Raw genomic sequence first — 24,098 nt, forward strand, 5'->3', positions numbered from 1 at the left:
ATCGCTATGTACCAATTAGATTTGCAACATCTTTTTTGCTGCAGTTATTAGAATGTGATTTCCTCTGATAGATATTTGTTATGATCCACAGATCATGGAGTCATCTGGTGTTCCCTCAGTAACCCTAATAGTAGGCAGTGGCCTTTCATGCTTGGCTTTGATCACACTAGCAGTTGTCTATGCAGCACTGTGGAGGTATGTAATTGATAAGTGGTTTTGTAAAACCACTAAAGAAGCTTTTCTGCTCTAAATAAAAGAAAAAATATGTGTTTCTTCTATAAGGGTTGCTAATTAGATATTGTAATCTGTTTAAAATGTTACGTTTTGTTGTTAAGGTTGTCCTACTGGTGATTACTTTTTTTCTTTAATGGCATTAAGGACATCAGTTCTGACCAAAAAAATCTTTGTGAGTGCTAAAGCTGCAACGCACAATTAAATTTCCATTATATTCAAAGAATTTCCCTTTTACTTCTGTGAAGATATATGTGTATACTTCTATCCCCTTGGGTGAGAAGCCCTGAGGCTCTAATCTGAGACTATCATTCATTATGGTAAACAAAACAATTGAGTGAAAAGTACCCCTAGTACTTCAGCATTTCACACTAATGTAATCCTAGTTCCTGTTGATTCAGTGGCACAATATTGCTTATTGCATAACAGGCCCTCAGTAAGTTCTGTCTTTGAACCACTGCATATATTTAGTTTTCTTAATACAGTGCTCTCTGAATGCACCCATGAATACACAAGTACAGAGAATACTTCACACAGTCTGAGACACCCCTTCGTGATTTTCACATACCAACAGCAATTGTGGGTTGAAGATTTGTGTGTGTGTAGATTTTCAGTAACTGAAAGTATCCTCAATGGTAATGACCTATAAAGCCCTAAATGGCTTGGGTCCGGGATATCTGAGGGAACACCTGCTGCCAGCATCAAGTTCCCTTCGTCCAGTGCGCTCCCACAGGGAGGGTCTTCTCAGGGTGCCGGCGGTAAAAGATTGCCAGCGGGTAACACCCAGGGGGAGGGCCTTCTCAGTGGGTGCGCCTGCCCTCTGGAACCAGCTGCCCGTGGAGCTGAGGGCCGCCCCTGACCTCTGCTCATTCCGCCGGGACCTGAAGACCTGGCTCTTCGAGCTCTCTGGCCCAGGCTGAGAATTTTAATTCTAATTTTAATTGGGGTTTTTACTTTTTCAGGGACTGTTATAATCTTTTTAATTGTTTTTAATTTTTGTATTTCTTGTTTTAATTACCCTGTTAACCGCCCTGAGTCCTTCGGGAAAGGGCGGTATACAAATCCAATTAAATAAATAATAAATAAATAAAATAAATTATCACCTGAGATTAAACTGATTATATGTGCTGCCCCTTAGATCACATTCACAGTGGAAGCAAGGGGAAAAAACCCAATTTGAAGGAATGACCTTTGGCAATTTAAAAGCAAAACAAACAACAACGAAGTAGCCACTGAATGGAAAAATGATACTGAATTACAGCAGGCTTACAGATTATTCTTTCCCATGATATCTGAATAAGTAGATGTTTCATCCAACTGATTCAGAAGAAACAGAACACTTCAGAACTAGTTTATTATTAATCACTAATATATATTCATGCATGACACTGAGGAAGTAAATAAATGAATACATCTACATATATTAAAATGTGTAGGTTAACACACTAAAATACAATGCTATCCGAAGTTGCACATAGTAAGCATAATAGTTTTGGCTCGTGTAAACTATAAGGGTAAAGCACCATTCCCCCTGTGCCTTATTGTTTAGAAGTCAATAGTCAGGGGCAACGGGAATGGCCTTTGTGGAGTTTTACACTACTTATGGTCCAAATGGCTATAAAGCTGAATTATAAATACTGTATGGTGTGTTAATGACTATATCTTCTATTAAAATGAAAGTAACATGAAACTAGGAGTAGGAGTATATCAGTAGAGTGACCATAGGGAGGAAAGTGGGATAAAGCGATCCAGAGTCATTTAGTGAGGTGGATGGTTATAGAAATTGAACAAACAAAATAAAATAAAATCAGTGGAGCAAAATAACTGTCCAGAGGAAAACACTACTTGAAAAAACATTGTCCAGGTCCCTTTAAGATAGAAAGGAAACCCATCATGTCTGTAATAAATTGATTGGATTTCATACTTCTGTAAAATTACTCATTATGTTCTCTTCAGTAACTATGTAGCAAAATTGCTTGTTTGGGAATGATTCGTATTAAAAAAAAACTTGTAAATCTGAGGTTTTGATTGAGCAAATCAAATCTTAGTATAATTCTTTGATTAAAAAAAATTGTAGCAGCTTTAGAATATGCTTGGTTTGGTATAATCAAACATATATTTTTTTTCCCAACATAAAAATGAGGTCTTTCATCAATCAAGTTTCATACAGGATTTGCACAATTTGGACAAATATATATATATATATATATATATATATATATATATATATATATATATATATATATATATATATATATATATATATATATATATATATATATATATATATATATATATATATATATATATATATATATATATATATATATATATATATATATATATATATATATAAACCACTGTATATATCCAATGTGCAGTATCAGGTAGCTAAAAATACATTTTATTGATTTAAGAAAATAAATTATATCTTGACATACTAAATATATTTTACAAAGTATAACATTTCAGAGAAGTTTAAATTATTTAGTAATGCTAAACTTTGTATTAACTCTCTGTGAAACTCACCATTTTAGGAGCAAATATCTTAGATCAAAATATACATGAATGGAAGTTTGCTTGTGTGAACTTTCCCATTCTTCCCAATAGAACTTTGATGTCCGTTATCCTCAAACAGTTTGTTATGAGGCACGTAGCTATAGTAGAACATGGAGTTTGTGAAACTCTCTAAATATATTACTCTAATTATCAGAGGGGATGTAAATACAATATATTTACAAGCATGTACAAAATATTTGTCTTAAATTGAATGACAAAGCCACGATTGTCCATCAAGTAAATGAGTTATTAATTGACTAAAATTAAGTTTGTGCAACAGTTACTCTTCAGCAGTGGAATGAATTATCCTTTCTAAGGTCTGTAGACTTTGTAAAACATAATTAAGCAGTACTTTAATTAGAGAAACAAATCTAGCCAAACAATGTTGCATTTTGAATCTGAATAATCCATTTCTATATAACCATCAATTTAGCTTTGTTAATCATGTGAACATCCACTCAAATATTCCTACTGCATCTGTGGGCATAATCCTCCAGTAATGTCCACTGTAGATCTCATGAGAATAGGAAGGACATGAGTAGATTTATCATACATACTTAATTCAATTCATAGTCATTTCTCTATGGCATCTGTAAAAATAATTCCCCAGTGGACTGCAACCACTCAAACAGCTGCATCCTTTTGAAGTGGATGGTAGAGTATCTACTAATTTCAGTATCAAAATAATTCAAGATTGCAAACTTCAAAAACGACCATATGTGTGTCAAATTTCTTATTGCTATTGAAATATTGTTTATTTCTTTGTTCCCAATTCTGATATTAATTACTGCTAGCCTGTACAACTCCAAATAAAAGAGGTTTAAATACTCTTTAACTTTTCATTTAAAAAGTTAATTTTAAACTATTTATGCTTTAAAATTGTTATTAAGTACTTAAAATATCAGTATTAATTATTTGTTTTAATAAGAATTTACTGAATTAAAATCTTTTGTGTGTGTGTGTGTGTGTGTTTTTTCCTTGAACAGGTACATCAGATCGGAGAGGTCCATAATTCTAATTAATTTCTGCCTATCTATTATATCATCAAATATTCTCATATTGGTTGGACAAACACAGACACATAACAAGGTATGACTAAACTGCCTTTATATTTTAATTGCTTGCAATCTGTTTTTGTACAGCTGGGTTCTTTTCAGTTTTGGCAACAACAACAACCAAAAAAAAAGACCCTTTGCAGAAATTGATAGCTATCTGATGAAATATTAGGAAGTAGAAAAAAAGGTTCAACATGTTTTGTTGAAAATCTTTTTTTCCTTTCCAACCCTCCATTTCCTATAATTCCTTCTAGATAATTTGTGTTTTCAATAGCAAACATATGTAGATCTCAAAACTGTAATAGTTCAAAGATATGATGCATCAAAATCATATATTCTAGCTCATTATGGTAACTATAATGAATAGTGTTACAATGTTTTTGTCTTTTGTTAACACACTGACATTCAATAAAGATAGATAAATTCTTAGAAAGTAACATCTGAGTATACATATATATCTGATGAATGTTAAAGCAAAACTAGATTAACTGTCATAAAATGAATTGTTGGTATGTTTTTTACCTGCATTGTTCAGTTTCTTTCATTTTGTCTTAATGGTGTTTACTTAGTTGTGGCCAAAAAAAACCTTTTATTTAATGGTTAATGAGATATGATTCTCAAACATAAATTAGTTTTCTTGACCTGAAGCACAGGCAAATCCATTGGCAACACTGGTGTTCTAATTCTAAAGTCAACGCACAATAATTTTACTAATTTTAATAACTTTTACTTTAATACATAAATTTTATACATAAGCATAAGCTTAGTTTCAACTATTTTTCTATTAGTTTATGGATCAGACTAAGTAGTCTGATTCAACCACAGTAATTTGTACAGGTGTGAAATGAACGATTTGTGTAAATTCAGAGTTTAACACAAATATAATCTCAAGAACTGTGTTTTTTCTAATTCCTTTAATTTTGAAGTTTAAAAGACTTAAGGAAATTAAGATTTCATGTGGACCTAGTATGTGAACCCTGTAGTCTATGACTTTCCAATTGTCAATTCTGTGATTTACTGATCATGTTACTATTTCCAGCTGTTGAGAAACTACTTAGCTAAAAATTAGGTGTATAAAAAGAATGAGGGTGATTTATTCTCTGTTCCTAAGAGCTGTTGCATTGTCAAAGACATAATTGGAGGGGCTTATCATTAGAGCAAGCAAGTTGCACAGATCTTGTTCTGCAGTGCATGAACCATAGCAAATGTTTAGGATTGTACTGTCACTCCAAGTAAAGCTGAAGAGCTAAGATAATTTTTTTGACATTAGCTGCACTGTTGATCCCAGTCTCTTTTTCTCTCGAAATAATTAACAATTTTAGGTATTTCTTTGTAACATTTACCTTCATGAATCTCATTATATATATGATGAGATGAGATGCTGTCCCAATTTATTATGATCCGTGGTAATTTCACCATTGGCTTATCACATTGTTCAAGGAAAGAAAATCAAATTCTTTCACAAACCTATAGAGTTTTGATAATGCATTGGTGGATGGCATAGAATTAAAGTTCATTATTCTGCCTGGACTAGTCCAATCCTTAATATTGCAGTATCTCAAATCACAGGATAGGCTTCTTAATTAAATTAGCATGTGAAGAACTATATGCAAGTAGCAGTGCAAGGGAGAAGGAAGAAAGTTAAGCAGCTGTCCAGCAATAATCTTTGTGAAAGAAGGTTGTCCCCAAACTGTGTCATTTTATGGAAGTCCCTGAAAAGTGTGTTCACTTTCACTGTTTGCCTAAATCAGTCAATCTACATGAATTCTGAAATATGAATGCATCAATCAGGTCTTCAGAAGGGTGGCACCTTAATTCATCTACAGGCTCAATTTTATATACATGCTAAACAGTCACTTTGCTATGAATATAATGTTGCTTCAAAGCAAAGGTGAATACTGTATTGGATATTATCTTGCAGGGAAAAATAGCCATGCCTGTGTGAAAGTCACTGAGTACAGAGCTGGGTGAGGGAGGATACTGTTATGTCAAATGTATTTCTTTTTAGAAAGTAGTTTAAATACTTGGTGAATTTCCTTCGCCCCTTTTCTTTCCCATTCAACCACCATAAGCTTAGCAATGAAACCAACATAAAGTTAAAGGTAAAGGTTCCCCCACACATGCGTGCTAGTCGTTTCCGACTCTAGGGGCCGGTGCTCATCTCCGTTTTAAAGCCGAAGAGCCAGCGCTTGTCCGAGGACATCTCCGTGGTCATGTGGCCGGCATGCCTAGACGCCAAAGGCGCACGGAACGCTGTTACTTTCCCACCGTAGTGGTCCCTATTTTTCTACTTGCATTTTTATGTGCTTTCGAACTGCTAGGTTGGCAGAAGCTGGGACGAGTAACAGGCGCTCACTCTGTTACGCAGCACTTGGGATTCGACCCGCCAAACTGCCGACCTTCTGATCGACAAGCTCAGTGTCCTAACCCACTGAGCCACCACGTCCCTTAATTAAAATTAATTAATTAATTTTAATTAATTTAATTAAAGTTACAGCCCTATAAATCCTCCCCTCTCTTCTCCTCACGTGATTTCACAAAAAGCTTCTTTTCTTCCTGATTGCTCAACTTCTTGATCTGTACACTCTCTTATAATTTGCTAAGAAAGTATTTTTATGACTGAATGGTAGACTAAGATATTCTATCCAACATGTGTCTTTATTAATTTATTAATTAGCAGCAAAATGCAATTTAAATCAGTGGTGTTTCATTCTGAGCTCATGTACTCTTGTACCAGGCTTAACTCCATGCTTTCTGCAGTCTTACTAATTTTATGCCGGATTTTCACATATAACCATAACTCACCTGTGTGTTTAGCTTTGGGAGAGGTTACCACTCCATCTATTGAAAATAAGTGTGTGTATAACAATTCAAAATGCAAAACCGAAACTAGATATACACTCATAGTTCTCCTACATGGTTTATTTGACTAAGCACTTCAGAATATTTAAGTCTGGAATTAGGTTGTTTCCTAAGCTTTCTGCAAAAGAAATATATCTAAGTTGAGGGTTCTATTACACTAATCAAATCCTTATTTAGGATTACAATTTAAGTGACTTTGTATTTTTATTCGTAAGTGAATGGAAAAGTTGCACATTTTCTCTTTGTCTCTTTTAACAGCAGTATTGGTAAGAGACAACTTGTTCTGTCTTTCCTATTCAAGAAGAATGATGTCCTTATTTAAGAACATCTTCTCTTGGAACAGGATTATGCAACTTGTAGTGGCTCAGAGGCCATACCAGGCTTTGTGTAGCAGGTCAAGAGCTACATTTCAAACCTGGCTGAATTTGAATATTGGTTTATTGTTTCCAGGTGTTTTTCATCTTCATTTCATTGCACTGCATTCATTTATTCATCAAGTTTCTATAGCTGCCCATCTCAAAAACAAGTGACAAGCATAAAATACTCATGTATTGTATAAAATAATTATTATTACTCTTCTAAACATTTTAAAAACTTTTTAAAAACTCAGTACTAGGAGAGAACAGATATTAGGCTAAGAGCAGATGTTGATAACAATGGAGCCACCTCAGTATCTCGCCAGTCCCCTGAGGTTTTCAGTTCTGATGGTACAGGCAGGTTTTGACAGACTTTTGGAAAATCAACATAGATGGAGCTAGCCTCACTCGAGTTGGGGGAATGGAGATGTTCCATAAAGTACCATGGCAATGAAGGCCATCATCTGAGATCTGCCAAATGTAATTCCCTAGTTGACAGGACCGTAGCATGCATACATATGGTGAGGAAGGTAGATGTAACTGAAGACAGTCTTTCAAATAACCCAGCTCCAGGCCCTGTAGGGCTTTAAAGGTTAAAAACACCTTGAATTGATTCCAGAAACAGGCTAGTAACAAATGCAGCTCACAGAGTAGAGGTGTAATGTTTGTTCTACAAGGCACACACATAACTGCCCACTGCACTGCATTTTGCCCAGTTTAAATTTGGGGATGCTCTTCAAGAGTAGTCCCATGTGGAGCCTATTACAATAGTCCAATCAGGTGATTAGGGCATGAGTGACTGTGAGCAGTGACCCTTGATCTAGGAACAAGGACAATGGGCACACAATACAAAGTTGTAGAAAGGTCCTCTTAAACATGACTGCCACTGTTCTTTATGTTAGGAGTCTAACAGGATCCCAGTCTGTGCATGGGGTCTGTTTGGGGTAGTGCATCCCGCTCTGTAACATACATGGCATAGTCCTGGAACCGGTAGGCCCCCAAATTTAAAGCCATTCATTCTTGTCAGGCTTCAGATGAAGGCTATTGTTCTTCAACAAGGCTTAACCTAGTAGTGGCACAGTGGTTAGAATTCAATATTGCAGGCTAACTCTGCCCACAGCCAGGAGTTTGATCCTGACTGGCCCAAGATTGACTCAGATCTTCCATCCTTCCAAGGTTGGTAAAATGAGGACCCAGATTATTGGGGGCAATATGCTGACATTCATAAACTGCTCAGAGAGTGCTGTAAAGAACTATGGGGCGATATACAAGTCTAAGTGCTATTTGCTATTCATCCAGACCCTTGTAGCTTCCAGGCACACATGTTCACAGCATCACTTAATTCACCAGGGGCAAAGTTGTGTAATTGGGTACCATCAGTATACCAATGAAGCCCTCATCCCATGGTGATGGATGAGCTCACCCAGCCCCTCATGTAGATGTTGAATAGGTGCAGATCCCTGCAACACTCCACACTCTATGGAACCGAGGGCGGGATCTCTCTCTGCCAATCACCATCACAGATGGATTGACCACAGAGAAAAGAGGTGAACTATCAGAACACAGTGCTGCCCATCCCAGTGGGCATTAGACTTCATTATAGCAACTAATTTATATACTATCTAGCCAACACCGAATACTAAATCTATGAATCAGGATTTTTTTTAAAAAAAACTGTTTTAAAGTTAAGTTCACTAATCAGTAGGTAAGAGGAATTTGTGGATTGAAATTTTATTCTGAGGAAGCAGTTAACATAGAAAGACTACAGGGTATACTCCGTACTTTTATAGTGGAAAAGGTGAGGGCAGAATTAACCATTAGTTCTCATTAATGGGCTTTATGATTATATACCATAAAATTTCAAGGACTTAAAGGGACTGCAATTTTCCCTAGCTGAATTATGTAAAATAATTCCATAAACAGGTGGCCTTTGCCAACACCTGTAAAGCATATATTGGCATGGTGCTGCCTGGTATTTTCATTTACAAAAAAAATCTTTAGCATAAGGCCAAATCTAATATTCAGTGTTAAACCCAGGAATATCTTATGATAGAACTGAATTGCTTTACATCCATTAAAGTAAATTTAAGTTGCAACCGACAAGTGACAACCTAAATCTATGTTGGTTGTAAGTGTATGGCAAAGCTGAGCAATTCTGGATGGCATTATGGCTGACAGTGATTTATTTATCTTTTGCCCAAACCTCTCGCTCAATGCTGCAAACATACGCAGGCCATGAGCGAATGAAATTTCCGCTAAAGCCCCATCTCCCTATTTATTTCTTCTCTGCTTTTGAGCAATTCCACATACTACATTGGAAGCTGCATCTGATATTTGTAAAAAAAAAAAAGTTAAAAAAATTAAAAAGCCACATAACTGTTTCCAAATTGGCTTGCTGTCTCCTACTGTGCTACAAAGAATTGGATTTTAGATTTTGTATTTTCTTACTTGCAGCTTGAAACCATTAGATTGTACTCTATTTTAAGCATACTGTATTATGAAGATCTCTTTCCCACTTCAAGTCACCGATTGGCATCATGACTTCATGTTAAACACACACAAAAAATCCAAAGTGTGCAAGCATAATTTCTGAGTTATTCTGGAAGGGCAAGAAGATTATTTAAAGTAATGGCAAAAAAGCATCAAGGCAGAAGCTAGCTAAGGAACTTTCCTTATTTCTTACCTTTAGTCAGTTGGTATGCCCTTTATTTATTTATTTTTATTTAATTGGATTTGTATACCGCCCTTTCCCGAAGGACTCAGGGCGGTTTACAGGGGATTAAAACAAGAAATACAAAGATTAAAAACAATTACTTTATGTTAAGTAGAGTTTGCACGACACATAACCCTTTGAGATACAATCCTCCTTTGTCACAATACATGGAGAATATTGTTGACATCTCTAAATCAGTGTTTTTCAACCTTTTTTGGGCAAAGGCACACTTGTTTCATGAAAAAAATCACGAGGCACTCCACCATTAGAAAATGTTAAAAAAATTAACTCTGTGCCTATATTGACTATATATAAAGTAATTCTCTTGAATAGGAATCAAATAAACACAAAGAAAGTATTTTATAATTACTTTTCAATTTTTCCCACGGCACACCAGGCAACATCTCGCGGCACACTAGTGTGCCGCGGAACAGTGGTTGAAAAACACTGCTCTAAATAATGAGACTTTTGTAGTACTCTAATTAAGACTGCTGAAGGAGAAGAGATTCAGAAACTAAGTGCTAAATAGGCTATCCAATTGATTCTTACAGAGGTTGTTAAAGTCAGAAGGCTAAAACAAGATCCCCAAATAATTATTTCTAAAATGCTAATGCAGGGGTCTTCAAACGTGGTCCTTTTATGACTTGTGGACTTCAACTCTCAGAATTCCTTAGCCAGCGTGGCTGGCTGAGGAAATCTGGGAGTCGAAGTCCACAAGTCATAAGAGGGTCACGTTTGAAGACCCCTGTGCTAATGCTTATCAATGGAGGATATAGAGCATGTATTATAGATCCATGTCTGATCGGATTAACTTAAGATACTAACTCCTAATCTCAACTTCCTGTATCTAACTCTGTCAGGGAAATATCCAGAATAACAAAATTACCTTACCTTGTCAGATTGTTGGCTCATCTGTTTCAGTACTGTATTATCTGTATTAACGAGCAGTGGTTCTCCAGATTTTCTTTTTGAGGTCTTTGCCAATTCTAGTTTAAGAGTCCTAGGGTTGAACTGGAATTATTTGTCTGCAGAGCTTGTGACTTGATACAGATTAGGACTTGTATCAGTATAACTCTTCATGGAATTTAGTTGATCAGGTTACTAACACTTCATATTTTTTCATATTAATTACTAGAGTATGATTAGATGATTCCTCTTCCCTCACCTCAGAGAATGTAGGTAAACATATGGATAGAATAGAATAGAATAGAATAGAATAGAATAGAATAGAATAGAATAGAATAGAATAGAATAGAATAGAATAGAATAGAATAGAATAGAATAGAATAGAATAGAATAGAATAGTTGGAAGGGACCTTGTAGGTTATCTAATCCAGCCCCCTCCCCAGCCCCCAGGAGTCCCTACACCATTTCTGACAAATGGCAGTCCAATCTCTTCTTGAAAGCCTCCAGTGATGAAGCACCAACAACATCTGAAAACAGTCTGTTCCATTGGTTGATTGTTCTCACTGTCAGGAAATTTCTCCTTATTTCCAGGTTGAATCTCTCCTTGATTAGTTTCCATCCATTATTCCTTGTCTGGCTTTCAGGTGCTTTGGAAAATAAGTTGACCCCCTCCTCTCTGTGACAGCCCCTCAAATATTGGAACACTGCTATCATGTCTCTCCTGGTCCTCTTCACTAGACTAGCCAGGTCCAGTTTCTGTAACCATTTTTCATATGTTTTAGCCTCCAGTCCCCTAATCATCTTTGTTGCTCTTCTCTGCACTTTTTATAGAGTCTCTTTTTTATAGTGTGGAGACCAAAATTGGTTGCAGTATTCTAGGTGTGGTCTTACTAAGGCTTTATAGAGTGGTATTAGTACCTCAAGGGACAGGGTGGCTCAGTGGGTTAGGACACTGAGCTTGTCGATCAGAAGGTCGGCAGTTTGGCGGGTCAAATCCCGAGTGCCGCGTAGCAGAGTGAGCGCCTGTTACTCGTCCCAGCTTCTGCCAACCTAGCAGTTTGAAAGCATGTAAAAATGCAAGTAGAAAAATAGGGACCACTACGGTGGGAAGGTAACAGCGTTCCGTGCGCCTTTGGCATCTAGTCATGCCGGCCACATGACCACGGAGACGTCCTCGGACAAGCGCTGGCTCTTCGGCTTTGAAACGGAGATGAGCACCGGCCCCTAGAGTCAGAAATGACTAGCATGCATGTGCGGGGGAACCTTTACCTTTACCTATTAGTACCTCACATGATCTTGAATTAATCCCTCTGTTAATGAAACTTAGGATTGTGTTGGCTTTTTTGGCTGTTGCCGCACACTGTTGGCTCATATTTAATTGATTGTCCACTAAGACTCCAAGATCCCCCTCACACTTGCTGCTATTTAGCCTGGTTTCACCCAATCTATATTTGTAGTTTTGTTTTTTCTTGCCTAAATGTAAGACTTTACTTTTCTCTCCATTGAATTTCATTTTGTTAGATAGGGCCCAGTATTCAAGTCTGTCAAGATCTTTCTGGATCTTGAACCTATCATCTAAGGTGTTGGCTATTCCTGCCATCTTAGTGTTATTTGCAAATTTGATAAGTTCCCCTTCTATTCCCTCATCTAGGTCATTTATGAAAATGTTGAAGAGTACTGGGCCTAGGACAGAACCTTGTGGAACCCCACTGCTTACTTCCCTCTATGTAGATATAGTACCATTGAGAACTACTCTTTGAGTGTGGCATTTGTCATCTGATGGTGATGCTTGTCTATCCCACTTTTTTAAGCTTTCCAAGAAGTAGATTGTGGTCTACTTTGTTGAATGCCTTGCTGAAGTCCAAGTATACCATGTCCACAGCATTCTACTAGTCCACCAATTTAGTCATCTGATCAAAGAATGAAATAAGATTAACAAACCCATGCTGGTTTCTAGTTATAACTTTGTTTCTAGAACAAGTATATCATGCCTATCAGTAATATCAGTATATTACCCTTTGGTTGATACTCTATTTAAGGTCACATATAAAAAATTTCTTTACTAACACGTCCAGACCTAGAGCAAGAATCATACAGACCAGTAGTCTCTTACTTTTGTGGCATAGTTGTATGGGTGTTAGATCTTTTGAATTTTGTCTAAGTAATGAAAAATAGTTTATGGAAAATAGGCCTGTGCTAGGCAGCAGTGCTTTGTTTTGACATGGTGTGTTACATGGTGGCTCCTGTTCATCACATTTTGAGGCCTCTTCTAGCACCTCCAGTAATTGGAAGAGGCTTCAGGTTTTGTACTACCTTTTCCAGAGTTGTTGCTTTCCCAGGGAAAATGGATCAGAATGAAGCAAAGCATGCCTTCAAAGCTTCGTTTAGCCCTAATAGAGAATTTGTGGGCCTTCAGCTGTTGCTAAACCACAATGCCCTATACCTCCTACCAGCATGACCAATGCCACAGCTTTTTTGAAGTTCTAGTTTATCACAGTCTCTCCTATCCATGTCTTTAACTAAATATTTTTAATTTGAAAATCCTGGTGTTCTAATAGGTGGGATGAAATGTGGAACTCTTTCTCCTTCTAAGTTCTACAAATAGGGGGAAAGTGGTTGTCAGTCTATTCTTCCAAATGTTCATCGGGATTTCAGAATATGGTAGCTGAATTAAAATGAGCTTGGAGGGAAAATTACGTTTCTTCCTAAGTATTGGTCTTCATCTGGAAACAAATGATAGGATTTAATCTTGGCTGTCAAATGCAAGTGAAGAGGAGCAAGAGAGTCCCCCTAATCACTTATCTGCCTTCTTTTAGAAACAGTTTTTGTTCAGCTTTTTCTCTTGAGTATGAAGTATTCCTGGTATATTGTAGTTATCTAGAACTGAATATACTTCAATGAATTAACACAGAAAGATATTCTGATAGTTGAAAACACTTGAGACATGTTGATAATCATGTGGTTTCAAAAACTGAAAATTGGAAAGAGGTAACAAGTTACTCGACTAAAATTAGCTTGTAGTGCACTGTCCTCTATTATTCCACCATGAATTGATTTGTTTTTGCTTTTACTATCATCAAATGAAGTCTAGCCTTCTGAAAATCATAGTAGTGGCTTCTCAACAGAAGCACCTCAAGCTGTGAAATACTCTTCCACTAGAGAGTATTTATTTCTTAAGTGGCAAACAATGATATTTTAACTGTCCATTTCATCAGTGTTTGGGCATATATATCACAACATCATGGCTTTTAACAGAGTGTAATATATTTTGTTTTGGTTTGGGTAATGATAACTTTCCAGTGAAAGGCAGACTTCAAAAATGTCATCATAAAGAAATGAAATACATTCCCCTTTTCAGTCAGTCACCCGTGCTACTCTGTTCCGTTCTCCCGCTTGTTGAGGTTTCCATTTTCTCTCTCCCTTGCTCCCTGGAAATCTGTAGCTTTTGAACACACCCACTCCTCATTGGGTGGTTGGGGAATTTATTTTTTATCTTCTTATGTTGCTACAAAACCAGATTCCCTTTTGAGCTTAATCGCTTGTGCTGAAGGTTTACTATTTTGCTTATTTATTGTTCATTTTAATTGTTGTTTTTTCTTCTGATCTGCTGCCCACATAATATTGGTTCATGAGGTTATTTGCAGGTGTGGTTTAGTTTTCTTACCGTGAATGTTTTGTTGTGTTCGTGTTAATTTTCATACTGAGGATGTTTTATTGAAAGTTTAAGAGCTACAAAGATTGGATCATGATTGTCTAAACTTTTGGCTTGCTTGGACTTCACTGAGGGAAGAAGAATTGCCTTGGGCCACTATAGACTTTATAGTATAGTTAAAATATATAAATAGCAAATTTCCTTTTTTTTTTACATTTTTTATTATATTGTGAGGCTGCATTACTAGCTGTCCAGGGCCACATCTGGCCACAGGCCACAGGTTGGACATGACTGGTCTACATGATTTAGTGGCATACATATTTAATAAATAATAGTAATAATCATTGTAAGAGTTGGTTCTCATATCTAAATTTCAAAACTAAAGGAAACAATAGCCAATATTAGCTATCATGGAAGCCTCCTCTGTTGTGAGCCAGAGCAAGTCTTTGAAAACCATGTTTCAGTAATGAAAGTATAGAATTTCAGATCTTTATCTGATTCGATTTAGGGTCATGCTTGAGCCACTTCAATCTCATCCAGACTTGCCATTTGGAAAATGGAAATTGTTCGTGTGCATTTTCAGATAACAGTTTTTAATTTATTTTTCCTTCTGAAAATCATCCCCATATCCAAGCACTGAAGGGTGCTAACATACCATAGGGCCCAGTTAAAGCAGTTTCAAGCAATCTGTTAGTGAGTCAAGAAAATTATTCTTGGCTTCCCATTTTTTCCTCCCACCTCACTCTCCAGTACTTCTATACTTGGTTGGATTCCAGTTCAAATAACAGATACTATAAATGAGAAGCTGCAAAAACTCTGATCTTACAAATTATCCTCTCTTATTAGGATTCTTCAAGGAGATAATTCATACTTTTAACACTATTACCACATACTCCTTCCCTGTTAGTCACTGAAAACATTCAGAGGGGATCAGATTGTTGCAATCATTATTATCTCCTTCGTGTCTGCATATAATAAAGACAAAATAGTTCTGGTTATTATTTACTAAATCTTTTTGGAGATGTAGCAACTAAGGAAGAAGTGGGACAGATATGGAAAACCAGGGCTTTTTTTTCTCATAGAACGCTCAGAATGGCGTTCCGGCACCTTTTTTTTGCAAAAAAAAAAAAGCTCCCTTTATTGGCTTTCAAAAGCCTATTGCAGTAGTAGGCAATCTTGGCTCTTTTATGACTCATAGACTTCAACTCCCAGAAATCCTAAGCCAGCCACGCTGAGGGGAAAGAGAGAGGTTTCCAAGCTGAGCCATGCTGGCTCAGGAATTCTGGGAGTTGAAGTCCTTGAGTCATAAAAGAGCCAAGGTTGCTTACCGCTGCACTAGAGGAAGACATTAAAATTATTTACAAGGTTACTTCTTTAGGAACTAAACTTTTAGAATCTAAAACAGCTAATACAAAAAAACCAACAGGAAAGAACCTCACATTTTTAATCTGCTTCTGTCTTTTGGAAGGTAAAATTAGATAACAAAATAATCTATTTCCTATGTTAACATCTTAGCAATGAAATCAATAAAGGTAACAGGAAAGAAATGAGAAACATTTTTCTCAATGTAATATGTCTAATTTAGCTGATGCTAGAAAAAAATAGTATCTTTTGTACATACTCTTGAAAACTATTTTGAATCTATGACCATCTATTACAACTAAACCAATTTAAATCAAACAATTCTTAAGAATGAAATATTCTTAATTTGGACTTTACTTTTACTGTTTGGACTGTTGTGTGTTTTAAAAAATAGATTATTTAGAATCTAGTTATGTTGCACCTCAGTCTTTAAATAATTAACCTAGTATATACATAACAACATACTGTACAATGTTTTCCATGGTGAGCTTAACATCAATAACAACATTTATTAAAAAGGCTAAAATAATTTCTGGTGGCATTATCTGTACATTAAAATTTTGTTTAGTCACAATCTTTCACTTTTCACATTCTGGACAAGCAGTGGTCATGTAACCTAGCAAAAGACGTTACATATGTGCATAAGTGTAGTCAGTAGCATATGCCTTTTTAAAAATATCAAACATGCAAAGAAACAAAAATAAGTCCAAAATATCTGTATTACATCCAGAAATGCCAACTTTGCAACCAATATTTCTCATCCATAACTATAGCACCCTAAGGATACCTGCATACATGCAAATGCTTCTCTGGGATCAGTAACACAGCAGGGATTGCTTTTTCCTTCCAGTAACAGATTGCTGGGAAATACCAAACATGGCCTTGAGAATTCCAATGTTTGTTAAAAAAATTTCTGGATGTGGTTTGAAAGAAGCCTAGAAATGCCAGCACAAATACATCACACTTGCTGAACGTGCACACGCAACTAATTACAATCTTCAATTATACGTGATATATGTAAAATGAGATGGGCTGTCTCAACTACAACTTGCAAACCATTCCATTTTGTGGCAAAACAACCCAGGACAAGCTGATCAGCAGAGCTTAGAGAGGACTCATTAACACAATTTTTGGAAAGGAAAGAAACAGAAGGACAATTTAACATCTTCCAGTTGATGTTACATTATGTAACATCTTCTGGGAGTTGAAGTCCACGAGTCATAAAAGAGCCAAGATTGCTTACCCCGGGCCTATTGGCTTTCAAAAGCCAATAGGAATTTCTGCTGAGTGTGCCAAAAAACCCAGCCGGCAAACATTGCATAGGCAAGTTTTCTGCAGCGAAGGTAGGAACTTTGCACCCCTCCCTGGTGACCAACTACACCATCTCAACTAGATAAGTAAGATGTTATTTGGAAATAGGATGGCAACAAACAATTTAGGCTGCATTTACATCAGGGCTTTTCAACCTTTTCAGAAATTGTACCACTTTTAGGACATGACAATATTCAAGCACCACCAGTGCTTAACAAGGTGTCAAAAGCTTGACTAAAAAAGGGGAGAGTATTTTGGATTTCATTGTTTAGATTCATTTATTGTTATAGAAATGGCTAGTTTATAATATTATAGAAAAGCAAAAAGTTGAGGTTCAATGTTAATGCTTCCTTCTACTCCTGCAACAGAGGAAGTCAGAAGTCAGTGCCTTTTCTTTTTCCCTTCTCCCCCTCACTTTTCCCTTTTTCTCTCACCCTTCACTCGCAAAAGCCCCCCCAATCACTCACACTTTGCTCACAAAAGCCTCCAGTCGCTCTCACTCACTCCTCCGTCTCTTTCAAAGGCACCTCATTCAGTCTCTCACCCACTCACTCCGTCTGTTTCAAAGGCCTCTTGCTCACTCGCTCACTTACTGCCCCATCGCTTCCAAACACCATTTGCTCGTTCACACACTCATTTACTGCCCGACACTTCCAAACACCATTTGCTCATTCACTCACTCACTTACTGCCCTATCACTTCCAAACGCTTCCAAATGCCACTTGCTCGTTCGTTTACTTACTGCATTTGGAAGGGATGGGGCAGTAAGTGAACGAGTGCTAGTGCTGGAGGTCATCAGTTGTTTGGTGCCGGAGACCACTGCCACGAGAAACACAGCTCTGGGTCGGGGTTCGGAGCAGCTCCGGGTGGGGGCTCAGCACGGGCTGTGGCATGGCAACTGCAGGGAGGGGAATCCCCGCAGTGGCTGTGGGGAAGGGAATCCCCATGGCCTGTGGCTCCGAGCCGCAGGGTGGAGGTGCAAAGGATGGGTGGTGACGCCGTAGCAAGACACCGGCATCACTCCCAGTGACTGCACCTCTGAGTTCCAGCACCTTTTTTTTAGAAAAAAAGCATTGTGGAAAACTGATGCTAACTAGAATCTGTGCTAGCTTTAATCGTATCAATTCAGTTTTATTTTGCTACCCAGAAGCACACAGTCAATATTTGATGTTGAATACCAAAATCAACCACAAACTGGTTCTAAAAATGAATAGAAAGGTCAGGTTCTTAAAAGCAAAAGTTGTCTCAATAGACATAAGACTTTTTGTAGTAACAAAGTCCAATTTATTGGAGTGCACAGGATATGTTTTTTAAAAAAAAATAAAATAGAAGAAAAAGGGAAAAAAAGTATACTGTAGAACTTGACTATTGGTTCCCTATGGCTTGATTACCAGTGAAAGTCCCTATAGGACACAAATAGCAATGTATCTCTATGGCTGAAACCTAGCCCTTTGAATTCTAAACAGGAGGAGGAGGAGGAGGACACTGCAGAGGAGGCTTCTGGGAGATGTAGTCTCCATCAGAGGCAATGAAATCAAAGTGCAGGGGAGCAGAATTACAGGGCCCAGCTGCTTATAGGGGGGAAAGGAAGAGGCAGCCTCTGGAGGAGGGACTGGAAAAAGGCAGGAAAGAAAGGATTGGGGTGGGGGGAGGGGAGAGTGTGTCAGTGTCATTCTGAAGGACAGAGAAATGCTGTGGCATTCTGGGCTGTGGATGACATCCCTGCTGCCATAAGAGAGGGGACAATCCTAATCAAGGGGGAGCTCAGAATTGGCTGCATTCCTTATCCAGCAGCAGTTTGCTGATTCATCAATTCTGGCTAGAGAGGACTATTATTTTACTCAAAGCCTCACAAAACCCACAAGGTGTATCAGTGTGCTTGGGCTAGGTGGGTTGGTCATCTGAGAAGAGGACCCTATTGGCAGCAACTCCTTTGAGGTGTGTGTGTGTGTGTGGGGGGTGAGGGTTACACCAATAAAAATACATGGCTCTCACCTTAGTTTTTTTCATCTCCTCCCACGGTCATCCCTGATAGAGTAAAAGGATTGAAGGCAATTTACAATGATGTAGAATAAAAAGTAAAAATGGAACAATGAGAAACTATCAACATAAATTAAGGCAATCTGCACCCGAATACTCTAAAGACTAAAAATATTGTAAAGGTCTTTAGGTTTGTGGCATTCCAAATCTGAAGAGGCGGTGTGTTCCAAATGATCAAAGGTAAGCCACTGAGATCCAAATTCAGTACATTTTGAGAAGTAGGAACCATTAGCACTTAACATTTTAACAATTAACATTTCTTACGTAACTGGCTGAATCTGGATAAATGCTCAAACGGGGACCCTGGTGCCAAACCATCTTAAAGCAATTCAGTTTTCCAAGTCCTGGAAATGTTTATGATGAGGTTTCTGAAGACTAGCTCTGAATATCAAAAAATGCAAAAATTATCATTACAAGATTGAGTTTCATCTTTTCTATCTGACTGCCCTTACTTGTGTGCTCCTACAATATCTTGTGAATGTCTAGGGAGTTTCATTGCTGATGAAACAAATCAGGTCTATCTATCTCTCGATGTTTACAAAAAAATCAGTGTGGTTTTATGTTTCATAAGATTCTTTTCTTAGAGAGCTGACCTTGTTATTGTCAAGTGATTAATGATACAATGGGTACATTAATTAGATTAAATATGTGGCGTAATATTTCTTTTTTCTAATAAATATTTGGATTCCTTTTTAAATACTCAGACCGATTAAATCCTGAGTCATACTACTATTATATATTTCAGAACTTACATATTAAAGATGAGTTCTTTCTACTTAATCCTCTAGAGGTTTTATGCTCAATATATATATCCATAGGATCAAATATAGGCATACTGTATTGACAATTATGTATTAATGGCGGCAATTCTCAGGGATTTCATTGCTAGGCACTCAGGACTCCAAAGATATCTCTTGCAGCAATTTTAATGCCTGCATTTGTATAGGAAGAATAGCTGAAAATTGTTTCTAAATACTTGATAATGGAATTGTCACACTGAGGATGATATGTGGTCAGTTTAGGACATCATTTAAATTAGTAGTGGCCAGTTAACAGTGTCCAGTTGCTTTCAGGAAAATTGGTAGCAATCTGGTTCTGAGAAAATTGTCTGTTTTTGTTAGTTTGTGTTTCAAGGCTAGCTTTAGTAAGTTAATTTTAATGAGATGTTTTGGATATAAACAGAATTCTGTGTTCTCCCCAGCCTGCTCTCTTCCCCATCAGATTTCTCATATTTTTTAATCATTTTTTTTAAAAAGCAGTGAAGCTTTATCCTTGTGGAAAGTGTAGCAACGTACTGGTAATATTATATAATTATATCTGTTTTGCCTATACCGGGCGGGGGTGGGGAAACTTTTTCAATAAAAAGATGCTTTTAACTCATTGAAGAAGTCACGTGGCCAGCGCTAATATTAATTGCAGCAAGGATGTGTTCCCAATTTGCTGAGAAAGAGGCAGCCCAGTCAGAGTTGGTGAGGGCAAGGAAACAGGAGAGGTTTATAGCTCTTGACCTGGAAAAACAAAGGCATCCTTTTTCTCTTTGATGCTTTTTTGCCTGGAAGCAAGTTAGCAGAGGGAGACAAATGGGATTAGTGCTGCCAAGTCTTGGATCTCCCTCAGAAAGCTCTCCCACCTGGCCTCCCTACATGAGAGAGACCTGCAGCCCTGACAGTCTTGTTCTTGGTACCTTCTCCCCTGCAACGGGAGCCCAGCCACTCCGAGGGCATCTTTCTCCCATCTTCTTCTCTACCTTGTCTCACCTCCCTCCATGGACACAATGCGTCACGTGTTATCAAACTGTTTGTTTTTAAAAAAGCCCTAATAATCTCCAAGAGACAACAGTCTCTTATCAGGGGACTCCTGATAATATCTAAGATGGCGGCGCCTGGAATGGCTGCGGCTGCATTAGCTCTTGAAGGCAAGTAGTTTTGGGAGGGATAGTAAGGGCTATAGGCCACATGATCAGGAAGATTTTAATGTGTTTGAGCAACATGGTGGAACTAAGGTAACATACGACATACGACCGACAATCTTTGCTGGCATGGCAAGTTTCTAGTTGTTTTGGAACTGTTGGTGAGACCGTTAAAAGTCGTTGGCACTGTTTGAATTTGTTCTACCAGCAGCAAGATCTGACTGCTGCCCTAGTGATGGATTGTATTGCAAATCAGGGCTGTTTCCAGAGGAGGCAGAGGAGGAGAGGACCTGGAGCTTATGGAGCGAAGGAACTGGATGAGGCTGTCGGCAGGCCCAGAGGAAGAGAGAGAGGCTTTTGGAGGAGTTGGTGGCGGCGGCAGCGTGCTCCAGGGGCGAAAAGAAGCAAGGCCTCTTTAAGGAAAAGGTGGAAGAGTCAGGATCAGAAAAAGGAAAGAAGGCGAGGTTGTCGGAATACAAGCGAATTTGAGGGCTAATCCACATGGAGCCCCATTTCCATCTGTCCTGTTTGCCATCGTTCACTCCCTAGAGACTAAAATGGACAATGTGAAATTTGAGCGGGCCCCGAACAAGGAGTATATATCGGAGGTGGTGACCCTTTGAGAGCTGTATGCAACGAAATTTCATTTTCATGTATGCCGATTCGTGTACATTCAAAGTGACAATAAAGTTATCATCACTCCTGCAGGCCCTTTCAAAGATGTCAGTAAGCAGAGCCAGCAAAAAGTTTTATTTTCTTCCTCCACATCTCTTTTCTGTCATCCTTTTCTGGACACACCCAGTGGTGGCGTTCAGCCAGTTCGCACCAGTTTGGCAGAACCAGTAGCTAATTTTTTTTGTTGCCCAGGCCCAGAACGGACTTCCGGAAGTGGCATCTACACAGAGAACCGGTTATTCACATATTTGAATCCCACCACTGGACACACCTATCCTTTTCCTGCAGGAATGGTTCTGACCCACTTTCTGAAATGAAGTGGCGTCATTCGTCTACTCTATCCCTGGCATCGCTGGTACCTTTTGTGTATCAGGCAGAGAAAGCATCCCCATCCCCTTCCTTTTTTAAAGGAAGATGTGAGCCTTTCTCCTTTCAAAGCCATGCTTCCTCTGTATAAACAAGGATGCGCTATCCTAGAGTAGTGGGATGTAATAGAAAGAATGATAGATAGGAACTAAAAATCCTAAGCTCCCTCAGCGTGAAGCTCATTAGTGATGCTAGATTTTCTGTAATCTATTGATTGAAATGACCATATAGGAACTGTTTGAAGATCCAATGGAATAGCTTCCAAGTTCCTTCTATTCCATACTGAGTTTCTTGAAGAGTTGCAGGAAAGTAATGAGAGAGAGAGAGAGAGAGAGAGAGAGAGAGAGAGAGAGAGAGAGAGAGAGAGAGAGAGAGAGAGAGAGAGAGAGAAATAATTCTGTATGAACCTTGTTAAAAGTTTAATCAAATACATTGTTGACTCTCGCATACTGAAAGATTGCATCAGCAGTCAGTGTGCTGACATTGAATTTAATAAGGTATGAATATACAGAGAGGTGACCGCCCTGAGTCCTTCGGGAAAGGGCGGTATATAAATGTAATAAAATAAATAAAATAAATAAATAAATTCTACAATGCATTTTAATAGAGAACTGTACTTCAATAAGGGAGCTAAACCCATACCTTCTTGATTATCGACATAGGCTGATAATAGGAGCCATTTTCATATTGGAAATCTCTTAAATTTCCAATAGTGCTGGGAAGCAAACAAGATCAAGGGTTCTCAAAATACACGAATTTGTATAACTGCCTACATGATGGAAGAGAAGGAGGAAGAGAAAGCTGCTGGAAGAATTAGGATTCGTGTGGATATTAATAACTGCAATCAGGCAGGACATGCGTCTGTGAAATCCAAATAGGTGTGGGGATATTGTAGATGTGGGGGTTCCTGCAAAAGTAAAACAGAGTTAAGCATTTTTTTAAAAGCAACTGCAATCTTAAAACCTGCAAGGCAGGGTTGGCTTCTTCAGAATCCATCCACTAAACCACTCAGCTACTGCAGTTTTTTTCCTGACCCAGTGTTATCTAACTATGTTGGGTGATGGTTCTACTAACTTAGCCATGCTAAGAAAGCTGCAGCTGCAGTCCAGCCTAAGAGCTATATATGGATGTTGTGGGGGAAGTGAAAATAGATTCCATAAATTCCAATCCGAAACAACGAGACTTTATTTTTTTCTCTCTAACTGCTGAAATCCATTCCACCCTGTGAAGTTTAAAAGCTCAGTATGCCAACTTCTGTCATCCTCCATCAGCCAAAATCCTCTCTATATTACAAAGCAAGCTCACTTGGTTGTTATCCCCTCAATAACAAGAGTGATCGTGGAAGTCCTAAGCAAGCATGCCATTTCTATCAACAGCTACTCAGAGTAGCAGTCTCTTCTCAACCCTGAAGACATACATTTCTTACTTGCCCAGCTTTTAAATCATCTGACCTCCCAAAGCTGGAGTTTCTAATTTGATAGCCTTGGCTGTATCCATGCGGTGTCAGGTGGACCCAGCCCTAGTACTGATATTTTAGGATAATGATCCCATGTGCCCAATCTACCTGCTTACTCAAAAGCCAATAAAGGAGAATATTTGTAACTTAGGGTTGAAATGAGGGGGTCCTTCATGCTCACTGAGCTTGGCTGTTTCCTTGCAGACATTTCATTACCCAGACTATGTAATGTCATCAGTGCTAGTCATCAGTGATGTTACCTAGTTTGCATCATGAAATTTTGGAGTGATAAGGTGTTCTAACTAGTCTTCCTATAACCTAATTAGGTAAGTTGGTCTCTCTTTGACCTATGAATGAAGGCAAATATATATGTCTCAGAATAATGTTGCACGATCCAATCTGGGTTGGTCACCAGGACTTGCTTTTGGACTTAAGCCAGAGCCCATCTTCAGCTAGAGAAAAGTTCCTGGAAGATGGGCTCCAGCACAAGTCCAAAAGCTTGGAAGACTCAACCTCTGGTCCCAGTGACTAACCCAGATTGGATCGTGCAACATTATCCTGGGACGCGTATATTTGCCTTCATCCATAGGTCAAAGAGAAGGGACGCGGTGGCTCAGTGGGTTGGGACGCTGAGCTTGTCGATCA

General features: G+C 38.1%; 1 protein-coding gene across 1 annotated transcript in view; it reads left to right on the plus strand.

The window, feature by feature from the left end:
* ADGRB3 (adhesion G protein-coupled receptor B3) overlaps window positions 1-24,098 on the plus strand; it is a gene marked incomplete at both ends in the record, with an annotated part of 531,496 nt that overhangs the window by 380,901 nt on the left and 126,497 nt on the right. Inside the window, 2 exons of the mRNA XM_081313695.1 lie at window positions 92-195; window positions 3,777-3,879. Of these exons, the coding sequence (XP_081169821.1) occupies window positions 92-195; window positions 3,777-3,879 (207 nt within the window). The remainder of the gene's footprint in view (window positions 1-91; window positions 196-3,776; window positions 3,880-24,098) is intronic.

This window comes from Vipera berus (assembly GCF_964194415.1).
Source record: "Vipera berus genome assembly, chromosome: 1".
Taxonomy (NCBI): Eukaryota; Metazoa; Chordata; class Lepidosauria; order Squamata; family Viperidae; genus Vipera; species Vipera berus.